Source organism: Clarias gariepinus, chromosome 13 (genome assembly GCF_024256425.1).
Source record: "Clarias gariepinus isolate MV-2021 ecotype Netherlands chromosome 13, CGAR_prim_01v2, whole genome shotgun sequence".
NCBI classification, from domain to species: Eukaryota; Metazoa; Chordata; class Actinopteri; order Siluriformes; family Clariidae; genus Clarias; species Clarias gariepinus.
The window spans coordinates 1,121,330-1,142,958 of NC_071112.1; the positions used below are offsets into that span (position 1 = coordinate 1,121,330).

Consider the following 21,629-nt stretch of genomic DNA (forward strand, 5'->3'; position numbering starts at 1 on the left):
TTCTTTTTTTGGTCCTAAATTGCCCTTCTTGCCCATCCGAGTGGCTGAACGTTTAATCGATGTGCTCTGTAGCAGCTCTAAGCGACGCGGCACTGGATTAAGTTTAACCCACTTTGCCTGCTATTGAATATAAAAATAGATTTCCTCTCGTCCTCTGCGCAGACCGCTTCGATCATCACTGTCCCTGGGTCGGGAACTGCGTCGGAAAGAGGAACTACCGCTTCTTCTACATGTTTATCCTGTCGCTGTCCTTCCTCACCATCTTCATCTTCGCCTTCGTCATCACGCACATAATCATGAGTAAGTGATCGTGGTCGTTTTTGGCTTTGAGACCTGATTTACCCTGCTGTGGAGAACAGACTGGAGTGAGGGAGTAATGAGCACAGACAGAGTGTGTGTGTGTGTGTGTGTGTGTGTGTGTGTGTGTGTGTGTGTGTGTGTGTGTGTGTGTGTGAGAACAACTAGATCTGGTCTTGTTTTAGAGATCATTAGTGGAAATAAATTTACTAAGAATAAACACCACAGAGCATGTTGTTATAGGAAATTAATCAATGTTTGGGGGGGTGGGACCTCGTCATGAAGGTGAGTTATATAACAATTTGTTTAATTTCTCTCATACCTTAGGAATGCAACATTTATTTATATTATTATTAAAGAACAGTAGCGCATTTGATACTTTTTATTGTTCAAGTTTTGTTAAACTGCTGTAAAAACAAGTTATTCCTGGCTATGATTTACATCACACCAGTTTTTCCTAGTCGTTGCTGCTCTCGTTTCCTCTCTCGTGACTTTCATACAGTTAAATAAACAGGCGGAAATCATAATCGCGATCATTTAGAACGATATGGATGAGATCACGATTATTTAACACGATAACTTGTTGACTTTAAAAAACATCATATGTTTATTCACCTTTAAATAAAACCACCTGGTGTTTCTGAGAGTGGAGATATAGTATTCCACATGAAATTAAAAAAATATATCTGTCATACCAAGTTCTTTGTAATTCATTACTATTACAACTTTTTTTCTAACAAACCTTAGTAGCAGGAACGAGTTATAATCAACATAAACCTTTTATTTAAAATACTGTTCCTTAATATGATTAAACACTTTCTGACCAATCTGGCTGGTGAGGTGTTTATTGCCATTACTTGTGTAACAGGTCTCTTATCTACGTATTTACGTTAATAAAAAAAAAGAGTGGGGCGGGGTGGCTCAGATGGCTCTTGGTTGTTAATTTTTAGATCTCGCCACACCAATTACTGACTGTTCCATTCACCTGGGTTCGAGCCGTTGTTGGTGGGTTGCCACGCCCCCCACCCCTGCCCACGGAAATACTACCCAGCCAGTACATGTAGTGTCGGTCCTGAGACCGAATAAAATGCGAGGGTGGCGTCAGGAAGGGGATTCGACATCAAATCTGTGCCAAGAAGTGTGAGAATCGGATGGTCCACAGTGGCGACGCCTCAACATCAGCAGCTAAAAGATACTTTAATTAATAAATATCAATTCAATTTTATTTATATAGCGCTTTTAACAATGGTCTTTGTCTCAACAAAATTTATTCACAAAATAAAAAGAAAAGCTTGGTTAAAATCATCCTAGTGTGTGTGTGTATATATATATATATATATATATATATATATATATATATATATATATATATATTTTTTTTTTTTTTTTTTATTTTTTTACCCTTAATTTTATGAACATAAGAGCACTTAAACAACCCAAGCATTTGCACATGCATTATTTAGTGAATGTTCAATGAGAAAAAGAATTTAAGACATCAGTAGTAAATTCAGAGATTGCTCTAGTCAGCAACGTGTACTGGTGAGAGCAGTAATGGAATTCGATACAAGCGCTGCCTCATCCTTTCTTTCTTTCTTTCTTTTTTTTTTGTTCCGTTCTCACTAATTACATCTTGACGTGCGCTTCATCAAGCTCTACACCGGCGTATTCAAGCTTCACCGCAGACGGTAATGAGCGCCCACGCCACATCCCATGCAGCTTAATGTTTTCTCCCATCGTGCCGCAAGTCGAGGTTGCTGCGTCATGATGGTGATTTAGAGTGTGTGTGCATGTGCGAGATCTGCGGAGGGTTTTCCAGCTTTCTAATGCGCAACCCACTTCAGACGGTCGACTTGCAGCACTTTCCTCACATGGAACCGCGCCAGCACCGAAACACCTAGGTCCTGACACTTGGCCCCTTATTAAAGCACGTCTCTGGAGCTGCCCTCGTTATCCCACGACACCTGCCAACCCCTAACTAATAAAATAACCAACGCTTTAGCCTAAAGACGGTTACAAGGTTCTTTAAAAAAATTGTGAATACTAAATAGAAAAGAGCAACTGTAGTGTTTTGTAAAGCTCTAGGAAATAAGAATTGACGATAAGTCTATAATGAGGTTAATTCGCTAGTAAGTACACAGAATTTACTCCTGCCACATGATCTTAAGAGTTATTAGTGCGATTGGAGGGGGATAAAAATTGTCTGGGTTAATTGGCTTGAAATGTTAACATTTGAAGTCAAACCTTTTAATTAGAGTAGATTTATTCTGAGGAAAAAAATTTAAAGCCTTATTAAAATACATATTTTTATTATTGCTAACAGAACAGTTCGTTACATGTAGTTCCTGACTTGTGAACATTCAAGTTATGAATTTCCCCAGATGGGAACAGACCGCATGCACTACATAGCAATGTTTACAATTCGATACAATATTATCAGTGTGTAAGTGAATTCTAAAGTCCGGTATATTTTGTGTGTGTGTTTATGTTTGTCACAATGTCTGTCCTGTAAAGGTGTTAATGATGAATAATCCTAATTTCGGAAAATCCTCAACAAAACAGTTCACAGTCCAATACAGTGGAAAACAGCTAAGACAAAATGGCATCCGGGATTTCTCTCGCGATTTGAAGCCGCAAAGACAACACTGTTATATTAGATGTTTGAGATTCTTTTCCTTAGGCACAGTTGCGGTTTTTGGACAGATGATGAAGGCAGTGTGGGGACAGGGGACAGATTTAGTCAAGTGGATTGGTATGCTTTACGTTGTATATTTGTGTCAAAGGCATATAAAACTCACTTTGTCAGACTTACAAACAAATCAGACTTATGAATGTGCTCTTGGAGCAGAACTCGTTCATAAGTTGAGGACGACCTGTACAGCCTCCTTCTATAACTTCCATTGAACTGATGGATTCAATTTTTTAAGATGAGTTTAAATTTAACATGGTATTAGTCATGACAGGATTGTATAAAGCTATTACTTTCTTTAGCGGTTCTTCTGACTACATTAAACGGACTGCAGTGTTTCTTCCCCGCAGTGTGAGAGCGAGTGGAACATCCCAGCATTACCTGCAGCATAAAAATGTCCTACTACGTACAACAAACAGCAAATATGTATTAATTTAGCTTTATTTGTTATTATATTAATTTCACATTTCAGATTGCGCCTACTGACCACATCCTCATTGAGGTCCCTGTCATGCTGGAGAACGTTTGGCCTTTTTAGTTCAAGTAAAGGACAGTTGGAATAAACTACAGCATGCGAAGGCAACCCGTATAGTTGTGCTTTATGAGCGAAAGAAACACACAAAGCCCACATAGTTAACATTTTCAGTTATGGCTTGCGGGATCCAACGGTGACCCGTGTCTGTTGTGACTTCATGGAAAAACTGCTCGCAACATCACAGATCATTCACCAGATTAGATTCTTTTCTGTATAACCATAAACATTCTGTGTTTAATGCCAGCTTGAGGGTTTGTTTTTTGTCCTATCTGACAATAAAACTCGGTCATAGATTTTACTCAGATTTTATGTGAGCACATCAAAATGAGAACACAGGGTAAGCTGGCTTTTTTTCCCCCTCCCATAAATACAGTACAGCAAGTTTCTGACTTATGAACGAGTTCCGTCAGTAAGTCTGATTTGTTCGTAAGTCTGACAAAGTAAGTCTTAGACCCCTTTGACACAGATCCTATCTAATGTAAAGCTTAAAAAAACACAGGTTTGTTTTTTTCTGTTCTGCATTATACTCTCGTGAGACTGCGCCTCAATTTCGCGAGGGAAATCCCACGGGATTGCAGCAGGATCAGCTCCACCTTGTTTAAAGGAAACTCGGGAAGACGTCTAGGGGTGGGGACAATGCTACATGGTGTTTACTGTGCGCTTGAACAGGCGCCATTGTGTCTCAGAGCTGTTTTCCACTGTATTGGACTGTGAACTCTGAAATTAGGATTATTCACAATCAGGACAGCTTTACAGGAGAAATATTTTCTATCATCGTCCTCCCGGACTGATTCGCATTGAAACCAGTGAAACCGACTCATTTCTCTAGCACCCACCCCCCAACACACACAAACACACACATACAATATACTGGACTTTAGACATTTTATACTTACACACTGAAAATATTGTATATAATTGTAAATATTTTTATCTGGTGATTGCAGTGTCTGTTTTTTGTACAATACATGCGATGATACAAATGTAGATCCGTTCGTAACTTTAATGTTTGTAAGTCGAGGACTTTTTGTATCGAATAAGATTCTATAAGTCTTCATTGCTGATTAAACTATTTCTTGTCTTTTCTCTCTTGACAGAATCCCAAAGTAGCAGTTTTCTCAACGCTCTCAAAGACAGTCCGGCCAGATATCCTTTAACAGCATAAGGGTCCGTTTTTGCTTCGTCCTTTCATTGCCTCCGAAAACTTCCCCTCAAGCTGTGTAGTAAATGCTGGTGGTAAATTTAAACCACTTCTGGTTGTTGTATTATAGTTATATAGCACCTTATTACAGTTACAGCACGGTTCCCTCTCTGTATGTCTTTACGGTTTTAGGATTACCAATGAATAGGTACTGGATGTCTTGGGTTTTTGGAATTTGTAGCGCTGTAAAATGAAATGAGATTTTTGTAGCTGTGTTAGAAATACCAGCAAAATAAAGGGATTGCTTATGAGAGCTCTTCTCTGTGATTGGGGAAAAAAAAAGCAAATGGTGATTGTTGCATCCAACGTAAGCAAACAGCATTAAACAGAAACTGGGTTGTGTGGAGAACTTGTCACAAATCCACAGTTTTGTGATTGATTGACAGTCTATCTGACTAGTCCACTGAAACTTGTTCTTGAATTCTGTTTTACAAGCGAAATGGCTTCTACAAACTGACTCAAAGAGCAGCTTATAGTACAGTTGTAGGTTGACATTTATCACATTTGCCTACAGAAATGAACCAAATGTATGAACCAAATGTTTTTTATATTTAATATTTACGATATGTTGACTAAAAAGAACATAATTTCTGCCACTAGAACTCGCTTTGAGATTTAGCCATAATAAAGAGTCATCTCCAATAAGTGCATGTCAGAAACATTGTCAGTAGACTTAAAATACGTTTTGAATTTTTTTTTAACTTAGGATTCAATAAATTTTTTCAGCACTTGTTGATGAGATATTCGACTCTCAGTTCCACTTTCACACGTTAAGCAAAGCGAGAAATGAGTGTCTGTCAGCTTCACAGGTCAGCGTGTTAGCCAGGGAATTATCAGATGTGCAGACTCGTCCACTCTGTCCTCATCATTTGCATGCACAGCAATCTGAAGGTGATAATTAGGGCATAGTGCACATTTCTGAGTTTGTTAGGCAGCATTTTTCCCCTTACGTTTTTTTTCTCTTTCCTTGACCATTGCTTACCGTGCTGGAGGTCGTCGTGTGCTTTTTCTCCGTGTGGTCAATCGTGGGACTCTCAGGCTTCCACACATACCTTATTGGATCCAATCAGACCACCAATGAAGATGTGAGTAATAAGTGTTTGTGTTAGAGTTAATTCTGTGTAACTCTTTTCTACAGCATTGTTTCTTCATGTTATCATGCATGTGTAAATCTCTTGGAAAAACAAATCGCAGGGAACTCGAGCGTGCGTTCATATTCAGCTCTGCCTTTTTTTTTGTTTATTCAGTGCTTACTTCAAAGAGTTAGCAATGCCTCAGTAATTTCTGCAGAATTTGAAAGTACTGTTTCAAATGCAGAAATGTCACGTAAATAAAATAAACATGTCACAGCCTTAATGTAAAGACATCACGTGCATTAGCAAGCATGCACATCCTTAAAACCAAAAAAGTCACAGCTGTAACACAATAATGCAAACACATCAGTAATGCAGATACATTTTCCTCAATAATGTATTATAAAGCAAAGCAATAAATACATTTCTTAAATTTTTCATGTCTATAAAAGTTAGAAAGCATTTTGTTAAAAAAAAAAAATGTAGAAAATGCGCCCTCTCTAATCTGATTGACTGCATGTAGAGTCGACCCCTGCGAAGTGGTGGTTCAGAGTTTGCGGCCTCAGTGGATTTTTCCTTAGAACCTTATTTATAATTGTTTGCGGAAACCCTCACAATTTGGCTCAAAATTATTTATTTATTACATTACATCCGTCAAAATTAGAATAGTGAAATTATTAAATCACTGTTTGTGACCTAAAAAGAAATAAGAGAAGCAAAATGGCAAGAGAAAATAGTAAAATATTAAATCTACTATATATACTAATTTAATCAGTAAAAAAAAAAAATCATGGCTTTTTTTTTTGGTAAAATATAATGCTAAACTACTAAGAGTTTTGGTGCATATTTAGGTTTTTTTCTATAAAAAATATCTATTTATAGGCTTTTAACTCCTGTGAATTTGGGCGGCCGACTGTACTTTAAAATCACTTGTTATTTAAGATCGTCTTCAAAAACAGTCCAGTAACTCTGTTTCATTTACAAAAATTATCTTTATGAAGCAGTTTTTAGATCAGTATAGTGAAGGGCGTGGTGTATGACCTTGAAATCTGTGGCTCTCAACTCTCTAGCATAAAAGATTGTAATGTTCATGCTACAGAGAGTTTTTAAGAAGACGCCATTTCCAACGCGAAGATTCAGGGCAATATATAGAACATTATTGTATTACAGATTAAATGCATTGGTTCGATCACAGCTCTGCGGCAGGAGTCTTGTTCTAACGAGTCGGGTAATTAAACCAAACACACGACAAGAAGAATATCTGGAGAACAGTTATCCAACTTGTTTTGTGTGTAAAAATTCCCCAGAAATCTAAAAGGGCGTTGCTATGGTAACCCGCTGTATGTTTTTTGGATTGAATACAGACCAAACACAGTGTAATTTGTGTCTGCCAGAGACGATTGTTTCTATGCTGAAATCGCGCCAATTGTTCCCATTTATTCGTGTTTGCTCACTACAAAATTACAGATTTTAAAAATAGTTCGCTTGAATCCTAAATCTTTGGCCAAATACAATGAACATTTTATAATTTTTAAATCTTACTGTGTATGTCCTTAAACCACCACCACTACACTTTTAGGCCTTCTCATTCTCTTTCATTTCCTTGTTTTTGACAGTGACTGTTTTTCTCTCCGCTCTAGATTAAGGGGTCATGGTCGTCAAAAAGAGGGAAAGATAATTACAACCCTTATAGCCACGGAAACATTTTCACAAACTGTTGTGCAGCCCTCTGTGGTCCTCTTCCACCCAGGTAAGTTACAGACATTCTGGGGTATGAGGGGTGTTCGAGTCAAACCGGGACAAATTTTAAGAAATTTGTAGTAAATGAAGCCAATCAACATCGCCAGCTTGTGAAAGAGACGTTTTTATGTGTGTGTGTGTGTGAAATGTTCACGCGCTCATTCAGCAACACCACTCGCACGTTACTTGGCTGGGAGTTATTGACGCGTTCCCCGTATAGTCCTGACCTCGCTCCAAGACATTTCACATGTTTGGAGTTGTTAAAGGAGTTCCAGGGAGGCCGGCGTTTTAGATATGAATTATGTGACTGGCGTACTGAGATGCGTTCTATTTTGATGGTGTCCAAGAACTAGTGACACACTGGGATAAGTGCATTAGTAAAAATAATAAATAAAGTCCCACTTTGACTCGAATGGCCCTCGTATATTCAAACTCTGCTTTTTATGCCATCGATAAGGAAATGACTTTAGGAAGTAGATTTATCTTTAGATCCCTGATGTGCAGCTCCCTGTGGGCGACACTAGTAATATCATTACAATATCATTGTAAAAGATTAAAGACAAGCAGGACTGTGTGTGTGTGTTTGTGTTGTATGTGTTGAAAGGATGTTCAGTATGAGCACACTGTTGCACGCAACAGTCCTGGTTTGACTCGAACGCCTTGTAGTTTGATTTGTTTCGCCCCTAGCGAGGGTGTTTGGGACAAGCAGACTTTGTATTACCTAAATTTATACTGTACGTCATCTTGGAGTTAAAAATATATAGAAAAAAATAAACGACCCTGAGCGGGAAGCTGTGCTCAGCTCTTTCACTGATGTATGTCAGTAACTACGCCGTACACTGGCTACGTTACATAAAGTTGGCTCAGACATGTGAGTTAGGGTCGTAGTGTTTCTGTGCAACCAAAACATGTGAGTAAAGAATTTCAATGCTTTTAATTTTTTTTGATGGGCAAATGGTGCACAATTCACTTCATTTAGAATAAACTATGAGGAAATTATAATACATGAGTAGACACTCGCAGGGAAACAGTTCCTGTGCCAGTAATTCTTTCATTTTATTTAACAGAGAGAGATTAAATGCAAATGCTCTTCTTGGCTGTGTGTGTGTGTGTGTGTGTGTGTGTGTGTGTGTGTGTGTGTGTGTGTGTGTGTGTGTGTGTGTGTGTGTGCACGCGCGCCTGGGTCTGATTTCTATAATGCTACTAAGTTTTTTCCATCGTTTATTTTAATAAGAAATCCTTCATATCTCAGAGCTCATCTCAGAAACAAGTCTATTTTCTCTCCTTTGCTCCGTCAGCAAAGAGAGACGGCGCTCCTGGAGATTTAGAGCCCCTGACACAGCCGTTCTCTTCGCCGTTTTTTGCTGAGCGCTACGGTTTGATTAATATCACGTGTGTCGTGTGGTTAACGCTTACAGGTCACTCCTCTCTGCTCTGTGTGAAAGGTATAGATTTTATTCGGGAGTGAATTTTTATTTTCACTTTTAAGTCTCAGTGTGATTTAAACTCCAGTCAGAAATCCAGTAAATACAGTATGTGAACATTTTATGAGTCAGAGTTTAGGCTTTAAGACAAGTCTTTATCTGTATCACCTTATATCCGTAACAGTGATGTAATCCTGCTTTCCTCTAGTTATTTTACCTTATCTAAATATTATGACCGTTATCTACTAGAATATGGTTGAAAATGTCATTAACCTTTATACAGAATGTACATTGCAAGAAAATTACATGACTACAGCACTTTGTATGAATTAGCAGAAAAAAAAATCAAAGGAAAGTCCGTCGTTGATTATCTGTCAATTGCTTTTCCCCCCAATTTAATAGTATTATCCACCTTTTATTAACCAGAGAGAAAATGTGTTTGTATTTGGCTGCATATTTTTAACAGGATTCTTAAGTACTTTTATGGCGGCTGTAATGCAAGTGATGACAAGAAATTATTTAATGGACATTCTACAAGATCAGATATTGGAGTTATATATAACTATAATATACTATGATGTAATAATTATATATAGTAATATATAACTGTACAAAAAAAGGTCATGGCTCTTTAAGTACAGTAGCTTCGGTTTAAAGTTACAGTTTGCCAAGAAAAAAAAGACATGACATCTTCATTTATTATAAAATTTAACTTGTACAAACTGTCCATAATTCCCTGAAAACATATTGTTTCTTTATGGAAATAAAGAACAACACATATCTCTGAAGGTATGCGGCAAGTTGTTATGAATAGTAACAGCACTATGTACAGCTAACAGTGGTTATTTTACATATGAAATATTCAAATTATATTTTAAAACCACTATTTGCATTATTTGCTACTGGTGATGCTGTTACTAATTCCTTTTTTTTTGTATTTGAACTTGAACGTTGTTTGTCGACAGAAATAAAATTTCACCACAACTCCTAAATAATATATTTAGGTATTCCCAAATCCAAGCTCCTTTGCTGTATACGGAGTGATGTCCAATCAACACGGCTGCTCAAAGCATCGGAAATAAACAGACTTAAACCTTTAAATTAAGTACAAGTTTATCCTTATGTTTTAGGTTTATCAAACCTTTATCCTTATGTACAAGTTTTAACTTTAGATTAAATGAACAAAGTTAGTTATAAACATTAGTTTATATGTTGATTAAAAACAGTTATCCAGTTAGATTACACAGGTTGATGTTTTGAAAAAGATAATCGGTCAGTCGAGTTAACTATCTAGCATGTTGCTAAGAAAACGCCAATGTCCAGATTTCCTTCCAAATAAGTACATAGGACGAAACGCGAAATTATATTTTTAAAGAGGTCCAATTATGTCATTTTAAAGGTTTCTAATATTGCTTAATGAGTCTCTTAAAACAGGTTTACATGTATGCAAGGTCAAAAAACACTTCAGTTTTCTCTAAAAATAGATATATAATAGACCAATCATAAATCACCGCGCCATCTGACCAATCACAGCAGTGAGGGCTCACGGAAAGGAGGAGTTTAGACTGACTGAATCTTCAAACTGCTTCACACGAGTCGTTTGCTAATCATTTAGAAATGGGGTAAAATAATGCTATGAGGAATTTTTAGAGGTTTAAAAAATTAAAGAGGTCCTATTATGCTTTTTCAAATATTTTCTTTCATGCAGTGTGTCATGTAGCTTACATTTACATTTAGGCATTTGGCAGACGCTCTTATCCAGAGTGACTTACAAAAAGTGCTTTAATGTTTACATCATTGGATACATACTTACACTGGGTTAACTAGTTTAATAACTAAGTGCTATTAGTCCAACACAACTGAAAAGAGGTTGTGGTTTTTTTTTTTTTTTTTGGTTTTTTTTGGGGGGGGGGGGGGGCTGTATGTGAACATAAACTATCTGCACTATTTAATGAACTTAAATAGTGTAATGTGTAATTTACATCTGACTTTTTAAACCTCTACAAATTCCTCATAGCAGTATTTTGTCCTCAGTGATGTGCTGCCTCATCTATCACAGCGGTACCTCGGCATACGAGCTCCACACCTCACGGATTTCCACATTACGAGCTAAAATTTTGTAAGAGATCTCCTTCAACATATGAAGCATTTTCCGCATACGAGCCAAGAGCCAAACTAAACACCGGAACTGATTTAATCCTTATGCTGAGATTTTGCTGTCATTTAAATAACCAGAATTACTGGAGAAAATCCTCCAGCACTAGTTACAGCTAAGAGTGTGTTCATTCGGATCACAACACACACCAAACTGAACATCTTGTACCGAACAGTACCAAGTCTAGTGGTAGCCATTACACTTCTAGAAAGTCAACCAAAAAAATCTATACACATTTCAGTAAAAGAAAAATTGTATGATGTATATTATATAATTATTATTATTAAAATAATTTTATCATCTTATTATTGTCATATCATAACAATATATAACGTCTATCCAAATTTAATATTGAAATATTTGTACAAGTTTTTCTTTGTATACTTTTTTTTTGGCTGACTCTGTATTAATTCTTTAAACGCTTTAAAATCATAATTGCTGTAAAATAGCTGTGATGTAAGAGGAATGAAAACTATACAGAAATTTCCTTTAATCCTATTCAAGATTCAAAAAACTTTATTAATCTCAGGGGAAATTACTGAAATGACCTTATTATCTTATGATAGTTTAATTAACTTCTTACCAATCTCTTGCTGATTTATTTTTTCCTCTAACAGCACACCCAGCAGTGTTTCATTCTTTACTGAGTGTACACAGACAAAGAACAAATATTTTCCTAAAAGCATTTTTAAAAAACTAAATATTTTTGGAAACCCTATCGTAAGTGTTAGTTGTACAGTATTACAGTTGTTACTCCAGCCTACATGGTGGGCAGATCACATGCAAATTCTATAGCGGCGTGAAGATTGGCATCTCCAAAGGGAAATGCTTATCTGTCTCCGATATGCTGAACCTGCACGATCATGTTGGATGCCGAAGCTGCTGGCAAACAACTAAACGCAGCAGCGTCGAAGCGTTCAGACTCGTGCTCATTTCCAAACAACCTCAGCCGTTATAAAATAAATGTCAGTAAATTCTTCACCAGTTCACCTCCATGTGTGCTTCGTGCCCGAGCGCTCTACGTGCCGTCTCTCATGACGCAAGCTTCACATCATTTTGCACACAGATAATCTCTATCACTCCTTATCTTTATTCAGCACTGCACGTCTTTAGACCCCACTGCACGTTGGCGTTAAAAGTCCACAGAAAACACCATTAAGCAAGACCTGCCTGGACTGGCCTGGTTTCGTACAGTATAAGCGCAACTAAATGTTGGCTGTTTTTTTTGTGTGTGGTGTGAACATAGAGAGAGAACAAATCTTAAAATAAATTCTATTTGGCAAGATTTACAAACGTACAGCGTGGTCCTGGCATGTGTTTCAGCTGTGTCTTGAAGCACGGTGGATTTGAGGACTGACGTTGAGATTAAACAACGTCAGGTTTGTTTTTAGATGAGGGAAATGTCTCTCCCTATAGGAATCTTTGAGTCTTTATAGTCTGATGATAAAGTGGATCTCCATCACCATGTCTGATTTCAGTCGTGTCAGACTTACAGCAGTCATCTTTGACGTCCATGTAGAATTATAGAAACGTCAGGATGAGGCTTGTGTATTACAGCAGTTATCCAATCAGCCAATCATGTCACAGCAGCGCATTGCGTAACATCATAAGATCATCCGGGTTAAGAGCTTGAGCCCGCGCCGATGTGAGCAGATTTTTTCCAATCATGTATTCACTGCCACATTCCAGATGATCATATTTGTTTTGGTTTTTTTTGCTGTTTTTGTCCAGCTTTGAATGAAGATTACTGTTATTAATTTGGATGAGATATTTGAAGCTTGATTATACTGTATGCTTCTTCTATTTACAGGACTATCGCTTAAAACTTTTTTCTTTGTCATATGCACCAATCTGTGTAAATTTGTGGAAATCCCAAAAGGCTCAGCAGTTTGTGAAACGATCAAATCAGTCCATCTGGCACCGACAGCCATGTCAAGGTCAAAGTCAGGGAGATCACATTAATTCCCATTTCTGAACTTTGATGTGAACGTTAAACGACCTGTACGGCGCAAGTTTATACTCTACCTTGTGTCGCTGTCACATGATGGCTTATTTGTATAACTTCATGAAAGAATGAGCAAAAAAACAAAAACAGTTAACAGATTTACTTTTTTTATTATTTTTTTTATTTAATAAAGTAAGTAAAACCATTAAATTTCTAACCACATCCAACCCATTGCCTATGATCTATAATTCAAGGTTCAAAATTGTATTTGTCACATGCATGGATGTATAAAGTACAGCAGTAGTGAAATGTAATCGCAACAACTCCAGACTGCAGATAAAAAAATAAATAAATGTATAAATTGCGTTTTCAACAAAACTTGTAAATGAGAATATAAGTTATACTGTACAAATATCCAGACTGTAAGCTGTATCATGGTGTAGTGAAGTGACTGTGTGCTAAAATTTATCAGTTTTTGTTATGGTTGTGTGTTTGATACCCGTATAGCAAAAATACGGGCAAAAAAAAAAAAAAGCTACTACTCCGTCTTTCAGTTCGTGCCCTTTGCGTGCGCTGTGACCCCTGGACCTGCACCACCCGATGTACATGTCCTGTAGTCCTGATGTACATGTCCTGTAGTCCTCGCTATATTAGATTTTCAATAAGCTTAAACTCTGCCGGTTTAACCAGTGCCACCTCTATACGCACACATACACACACACACACACACACACACACTGTGTGCTCTGATGAGAATAGCTTGTTCATTCATTTCCATGTGCCGTCTGTCGTTTCAGACTGTGCATGTACCATTTCCTGGTACTGTCTGGTTTATTAGCTCCGCTCCAACCCGTGCTATACAATAATAGCCCAGTACACATGCACTGCCTCATGCTGTCCCAGTGTGACGCCAGTTATTACCAGTCGCTCATTAACCGTCTCAGTCCTGACCCGTCTGTACTGGTCTCAAACCTCAGCAGTGTTTGGCGTGTTGCTACAAGCCTGTGTTGTTTTTTTTTTCATTCTTCCCAGGGTTCTTGAGAGATTTATTTGACTGTGTGCAGGGTCAGACACTCGAACAGGTCCTATGTTGTACCAGTAACCATACAGTAGCTGAAACATGTCTTTGTTTGTCTGATGTTCTCTTACACTGTGTACGTGTTCTTTCTATAAAATGCTGCCTTGTGTTTGTACGACATGACATGACTACATGATCACGATGATGATGGAGGTTTTATGCTGCTTATTTAGAATCTCACTTTTACCTAATTGTATGTCACTGTGTGTGTGTGTGTGTGTGTGTGTGGTGTGTGTGTGTGTGTGTGTGTGTGTGTGTGTGTGTCGACAGTCTCATCGACAGAAGAGGCTTGGTCCTGCCCGATACACTGCAGCATGCCCCGCCCACTAATGGTATCACAATGTACGGTGCCACTCAGTCCCAGACCCGCGTGGTAAGTGTGAACTCCATGTCCCGCAACCTGGAACTCAGAACATCATTATATAGAGAAGAGCTTCATTGTTAGTTGTTTTATTTTTATTTATTCTTTTGCCCCCTTTTCACAGTGTAATGGTGTAATATGACAAGGTAAAAAAAAAAAAGTAATATAACAACTACTAACTCGTGTTCATGCAAACAAAAAGCAATTGCATAAATCGCATTTTAATAACATGAAGCATTGGTTCATGTGTCTCAGTTTCTTCTTAGAAAATTCTACCAAAGATGCCATTATACAGTACTGTGCAAAAGTATTGAGCCCCACCACCCTTTTTTAAGTTTTCCATACTGCATTTTGCTTCCAAAGACTTCAGACGTTCTTGTATGTTTAATGTAGTGTTGAGGACATAGGAATATCTCTCCAGGCTTCCTGAAGGACGTTTTTGTCTCTCATCATGTCCACCCCAGTCCCTCTACCTCATCAGTTTCAGGGGAATGTTTTTTGTTTGTTAAACCACACAGTGACATAAAAAGTATTTAAAAAAAAAAAAAAAAAAACATCTAACTTAAGTCCTGAGCCAGTGAGAAACAGGTGCAGATGATGACAGATGAACAGGAGGTGATTATTATACTGCTGATGCTGAATCCTGAGGGCTTGGAACAGACGAGAGGGGAAACGAGGTCGCTGCTTAGGTTGTAACATAAACAGCACGTTTATAAATTGTATTTTTAGTCACTTTGCAGCCTGTAGCAGTGGGTTTATCTACATATTTTACTTTACTATTTAAGATTTTTGCACAGTACTGTATCTCATAAAAAAAAACATCAGTGTTTGCTTTCCTGTTTAAACAACAGGTTGTTAAATTTGTTTATTTAATCTCTTCAGTTGTGTGCAGCATCTGCCTTGCAAATCCATGTGTATGAGCCGTCACTGTTACTATGGAAACCATAACGTTTTAGAGCAAACACATTAACGTTCATCATGTTAATCGCTCATGTTTCAGCCATGCTGGTATAAGAGAATAATTCTAACCAATCAAGAACATTCAAGAAGAGAACATGGGAGAAGATTCGAGAACACGCCCACACCGTGGTATAACTATGATGTGGTGGTTGTTCTTTTTTTTTTTTTTTTGATTCTCAGAGTCAGTAATTGTTCCAGGGTTTTCACGACCCGAGTTATCGAGGCAGCACGTTATTATTTCTCACTTTTTGTCTGGACATTTTTCTCAACCTCTAGAGATATTACAGCTCAGCTCCGTCTCGGTACAACCTGTTCCCCGCTACTAGGATAGGGAAAAAAAAAAAACACACACACACAGACCCTACTTCCAGTAAATTATTTATGTCAGTCAGTCCACACATTTCCAGAGATTTAGAAAAAAAAATGTATTACCAGTGTAAAACAACCATCAGTTTAAGGCCAGAAATTCTTTATATCATAATTTTCTATGACTTTTTGTGATTAAAAACGGCTAGCGGAACATTTTTTACAATGATGAAAAACTAGTTACGTTTTTATTTTAAATGTTGTCAAATAAAATGAAGTGTGACGGAGAGAAACCTCAAGCAGTGTGAGGATTTTATTAGATATATTTAAGATGGGGCGAATAAACATTGATTTATCCCAGACAAAGAATAGAACAAAGAATGCATTTTATTCTCATTGTTAACATTGAAAAACCGTTCAGCAGCTCTAGCTAAATATTCGTAATACAAACACCAATCAGTCCAAACATTAAAAATATGTAATGTTTTTAAATAGTGCGGTGCTGTGGTGTCTAACACCACAAGACACTCGAATGATCCGCTGCATGATACTGGTGTTAATGTTATGGCTGATCGGTGTGTATGTAGATTAGTGATAAACACTAGAAGGTGAAATAAAGTGACTAGTGCCGAATACTAAAGCAGTGTAGAACAGTGAGGGCGACAGTAATAAAGGCCATGAGATTAGTTATAGCTGGTTGGAGGTTAGGGCGCGGGGGGGGTTAGGGAGGTTATTAATTTGACTGATGACACCGATGACACGTAGTCAACACCACACTGTACTGTACGTCCTCTCTGTTCAGTTTTTTTTTGGTACAAATTAATATTGATTTAATATTTATACACAATTTCTCTCATTTCATCCACATTTCCATAAATTTATTTTCCAAAATTATACTCGTTTTATGTATAATCAGCTGTGTCTATTCCAAATTTAGATAGCTAGATAGATTTATATACACACACACACACACACACACAAGGGTGGGCCATAAGTTTCCATACATAGGAAAAATAAATATTTTTAATATTTTTCATAAACATGTATTTATTTATATAAAATAACGTGTTTTTTTTTTTTTTATTAAAAATATTTATTCTTTCTGTTTATGGAAATTTATGTGTGTGTGTGTGTGTGTGCGCGCGCGCGCGTGCGTATATAGTATACAGTGGTGTAAAAAACTATTTGCCCCCTTCCTGATTTCTTATTCTTTTGCATGTTTGTCACACAAAATGTTTCTGATCATCAAACACATTTAACTATTAGTCAAAGATAACACAAGTAAACACAAAATGCAGTTTTTAAATGATGGTTTTTATTATTTAGGGAGAAAAAAAAATCCAAACCTACATGGCCCTGTGTGAAAAAGTTATTGCCCCCTGAACCTAATAACTGGTTGGGCCACCCTTAGCAGCAATAACCGCAATCAAGCGTTTGCGATAACTCACAACGAGTCTTTTACAGCGCTCTGGAGGAATTTTGGCCCACTCATCTTTGCAGAATTGTTGTAATTCAGCTTTATTTGAGGGTTTTCTAGCATGAACCGCCTTTTTAAGGTCATGCCACAACATCTCAATAGGATTCAGGTCAGGACTTTGACTAGGCCACTCCAAAGTCTTCATTTTGTTTTTCTTCAGCCATTCAGAGGTGGATTTGCTGGTGTGTTTTGGGTCATTGTCCTGCTGCAGCACCCAAGATCGCTTCAGCTTGAGTTGACGAACAGATGGCCGGACATTCTCCTTCAGGATTTTTTGGTAGACAGGAGAATTCATGGTTACATCTTTCACAGCAAGCCTTCCAGGTCCTGAAGCAGCAAAACAACCCCAGACCATCACACTACCACCACCATATTTTACTGTTGGTATAATGTTCTTTTTTAAAATGCTGTGTTACTTTTACGCCAGATGTAACGGGACACGCACCTTCCAAAAAGTTCAACTTTTGTCTCGTCGGTCCACAAGGTATTTTCCCAAAAGTCTTGGCAATCATTGAGATTTTTTTTTGCAAAATTGAGACGAGCCTTAATGTTCTTTTTGCTTAAAAGTGGTTTGCGCCTTTGAAATCTGCCATGCAGGCCGTTTTTGCCCAGTCTCTTTCTTATGGTGGAGTCGTGAACACTGACCTAAATTGAGGCAAGTGAGGCCTGCAGTTCTTTAGATGTTGTCCTGGGGTCTTTTGTGGCCTCTCGGATGAGTTGTCTCTGCGCTCTTGGGGTAATTTTGGTCGGCCGGCCACTCCTGGGAAGGTTCACCACTGTTCCATGTTTTTGCCATTTGTGGATAATGGCTCTCACTGTGGTTCGCTGGAGTCCCAAAGCTTTAAAAATGGCTTTATAACCTTTACCAGACTGATAGATCTTAATTACTTTTGTTCTCATTTGTTCCTGAATTTCTTTGGATCTTGGCATGATGTCTAGCCTTTAAGGTGCTTTTGGTCTACTTCTCTGTGTCAGGTAGCTCCTATTTAAGTGATTTCTTGGTTGAAACAGGTGTGGCAGTAATCAGGCCTGGGGGTGACTACAGAAATTGAAATCAGGTGTGATAAACCACAGTTAAGTTATTTTTTAACAAGGGGGGCAATCACTTTTTCACACAGGGCCATGTAGATTTGGAGTTTTTTTTCTCCCTTAATAACGTAAACCTTCATTTAAAAACTGCATTTTGTGTTCAAGTATGTTATCTTTGACTAATAGTTAACTGTTTGTGATGAGCAGAATAAGAAATCAGGAAAATAGTTTTTCACACCACTGTATATGCACTGTGTGAATCTTGTTTAAAAGTTTGTACACCCCTTCTAACTCCCTGGTCGTTCTTGATGTTTATTTTTCTCTACGCTGTAAAACAATACTGAAGGTGTTTATTATTCAAAACACACAATAATCTCCTCTGAACAGTTGATATTGAGATGTTTATCTGCTCCTTCTGCTCTGTAAAGCTTCATAACGGCTCTAATCTGAGGTGCTGGTGGTTAATTGGTGATTTCTGAGGCTGGTGACTCTAAATGAACTTCTCCTCTGAAGTAGAGCTCAGTTTTCTTCATGAGAGACAGTTTCATCATGGAGCTTGATGGGTTTTACAAACACACTCGACAATACTTTAGTTTTACAGAATCAAAAAATTAGGAAGTATGAAATGTGAAATCATTTTGCTAAGCCCAAGTGAGGATTTTGCGAATGTTAAGAGAGAAGTGCAGTTTTGTTTGTTTGTTTTGTTTTTTCCTTTAATGATTTTTTTTTTTAAAGAATTAACTTTGTTTTGCAATATCCCAGTTCTGTCCATCCACTTTTTATAGTTTTTTTTTTACGGCGTCTAATTACAGAATATTTGATGAATAAAAAGCAGATGTTTTCTTTAAAGTCACATGGCTTCAATTCAGCTGTCCAATTTTTAATCTTGAAATGTTTCTGGTTTTAGTCCAGTGCCTCCTCTACGTTTCATAACCTTTTGTCACACCTTTGCCCCTCCCTCTCGTTGCGCTCTATGTGGTTGTTGTTGTTTAGTCTAACTCGCTTCATTTTTTTTCAAATGTCAGAGAGCCGTTTCTCTCCGTTTCCTTTTGTCATGCTGTGTGATTTGATGTTGTGCCAGATCTCACTTTGTGCCACAGAACAGCACAATGCCAGTTAATAGCAGGGGAGAGATTAGTGAAATATGAGATGTATTTTACTCCACTGTCTGACCTTTTTGTGGTGTTCATAAATACTCCCTTTTCCCCATGCGCTGTATTATTATTATTATTATTTATACTCATGCTCGTGTCCTGATCAAGATGGACTTTTATGGTGCTGGTTTTGTAATTGGATCGATGTTTCTATTTGTGTTTGGATGTGGAATAGCCCATTACCACAGACCTATAAATGTACATTAGTCTCTATTGAAAAGGCGAAGGAACTCAAAAATAAATCACCCAGACGAGCAGCTCGAAGATAACGGAGAAGGTGAGGAAGGTGAGGTAAATAATAATATACCCAATGATCGAGGGCACACTCAACTTTAAAAAGGTTACAACTTTTAATTTTTTTTTTTTTTTTTGGTACTTATTTTCCTGAACCCAGCAGCATTGCAGGCGTTTGTCAAACATGCTTGTCAGGAAATGCATCAACACACAAGTGAAAGGCTCAAATCACACCGCTAAGGCCGGCCAAGAACTTGAGAAAGGAAAAGTGTGAGGAACGTCCAATACGGCATTTCCATTTCCATCTAATCAGGCTTGCATTATAGTTAATAACAGGAAAGCAGAGACAAGAGCCTTTCAGAAGAAGCATGAATGTGGCAGCTGGAGCACGGCTGGGAAATCGAGGCCGAGTAACAGAGGTGTGTGGGTATGGGTGTGTCGTTTGGTGGGTGGGTGTGGATCAAATCAGGATCAATTTCACTTGCAGGGCAAATACTTTTGTTCTACTTTTGTGTGTTTAGATTCCTAATTCTAAATGGTCGTTAATGAAGTGTCCATTATGGCAGATGTTACAGCAGTAAAACTATAATGTTTATAATTTCATAATTGTCCACATTGTTTGTACCTGTAAGAAGAGACAGGGGAAAAAAAAAAAAAAGGTGGTGAAGAGACGCCATTTTATAATTGTTCTAATGCTGTAAGTGGTCTCTGTGTGTGTGGGGGGGGATTGGAATTGTCCGATTGGCCGTGACCGCTCCTTAGATATATTTGAAAGTTAATTTATATTGTTTAAATGCTGCACTTGGTTTTTAAGTGAGAGAACTCATGCTATAAGGAACATGCAACATTTTATTAATCAGTAAACTTAAAGAAACTAATTATAATTAATTAAACTACATTCAATTACTCATTTAAAGGTTTTAAATTGTAACAAAATTGGGGGAATATGTAATATCAAATCGTGATATTTCTAAAAATTACAACTTTAATCGAATCAGCACTGAGGTATCATGATATCTTTTTTTTTTTTAAGTGCTATACAAATGAAATACAAATTAATTGAATATCTGGAGTTGATGGTGATTCCCGTCCCTAGTAAATACCACCAAGTAAGTTATTTTAACTGCTAAGTGTTTAGACAAATTGCTGTGGGATAAAATAAATGGACACTTCATGAAGTGTTTGTTTGTTTATTTATTTACTGTATCTATCGGGACGGGGGAAATGATGAGTGTCAGGGAGGTAAGAGTCACTTTGTCACATCACACCGCCCTGTTTTTAATTATAACCACTTTTCATGTCACGGTTTCTGTCTTATTTATTATACTTGTACACTGTCCAATATAACAGCATGTTTTACAAAATTATATTCGAGCAAAACAAATAATTTGGTTGTTAAAACTGATGTAGAAGATCTGATCTGAAGATAAAGGGAATATTTGTTCAATCATTTTTCCTTCCTTCCTTCTAAAATAGCCTGTTTATCTCGAGGTCTTAATAGACTGTAGTGCTTTGTTTTTCTCAAACTTTTTATAACTCGCAGCGCAGTCTGCTGATCAGTCAGTCTGTTTAGGTGTTCTACAAATACACTAATCATAGGACACATAAATGAGCATCTTTGTCAGTGTAAAAAAAATAAATAGGCTACTAGGGAGAGAGAGAGATGGGGCTTTGTGACCTGACTGGGTTAGGGGCACTTAAAGCTCGTCCTTAGAGCTTGTGTAGCTTTTTGTTCTCCTTCAGCCAAAAGGTCCAGCTTTATTGGAATGATAATGGCCTTTTGAAGTTCCTGGCTTTCACGGTTCCAGCACAGCTTCGTTTGATCACAAAAGTGGTATTTTGCGGCAACAGGAAGGAACAATGTCACAAGTGTGTCTATAAATGGAATTTTCCAGGATCTGCGTCTGCATTCCTCGAAACTCTGAAGTTAGAAAGGTGCCAGATGTGCTTAATCAGGTCACAGACGTGCCTTTA

At 37.6% G+C, this 21,629-nt stretch overlaps 1 protein-coding gene across 2 annotated transcripts in view; it reads left to right on the forward strand.

Moving 5' to 3' along the window:
• Positions 1 to 21,629, forward strand: part of LOC128535551 (palmitoyltransferase ZDHHC14-like) — a 66,898-nt gene that overhangs the window by 37,816 nt on the left and 7,453 nt on the right. For both annotated transcript variants that reach the window (XM_053509536.1, XM_053509537.1), the window contains exons 5-9: positions 163 to 300; positions 4,616 to 4,664; positions 5,702 to 5,804; positions 7,433 to 7,542; positions 14,405 to 14,507. In XM_053509536.1, the coding sequence (XP_053365511.1) occupies positions 163 to 300; positions 4,616 to 4,664; positions 5,702 to 5,804; positions 7,433 to 7,542; positions 14,405 to 14,507 (503 nt within the window). The remainder of the gene's footprint in view (positions 1 to 162; positions 301 to 4,615; positions 4,665 to 5,701; positions 5,805 to 7,432; positions 7,543 to 14,404; positions 14,508 to 21,629) is intronic.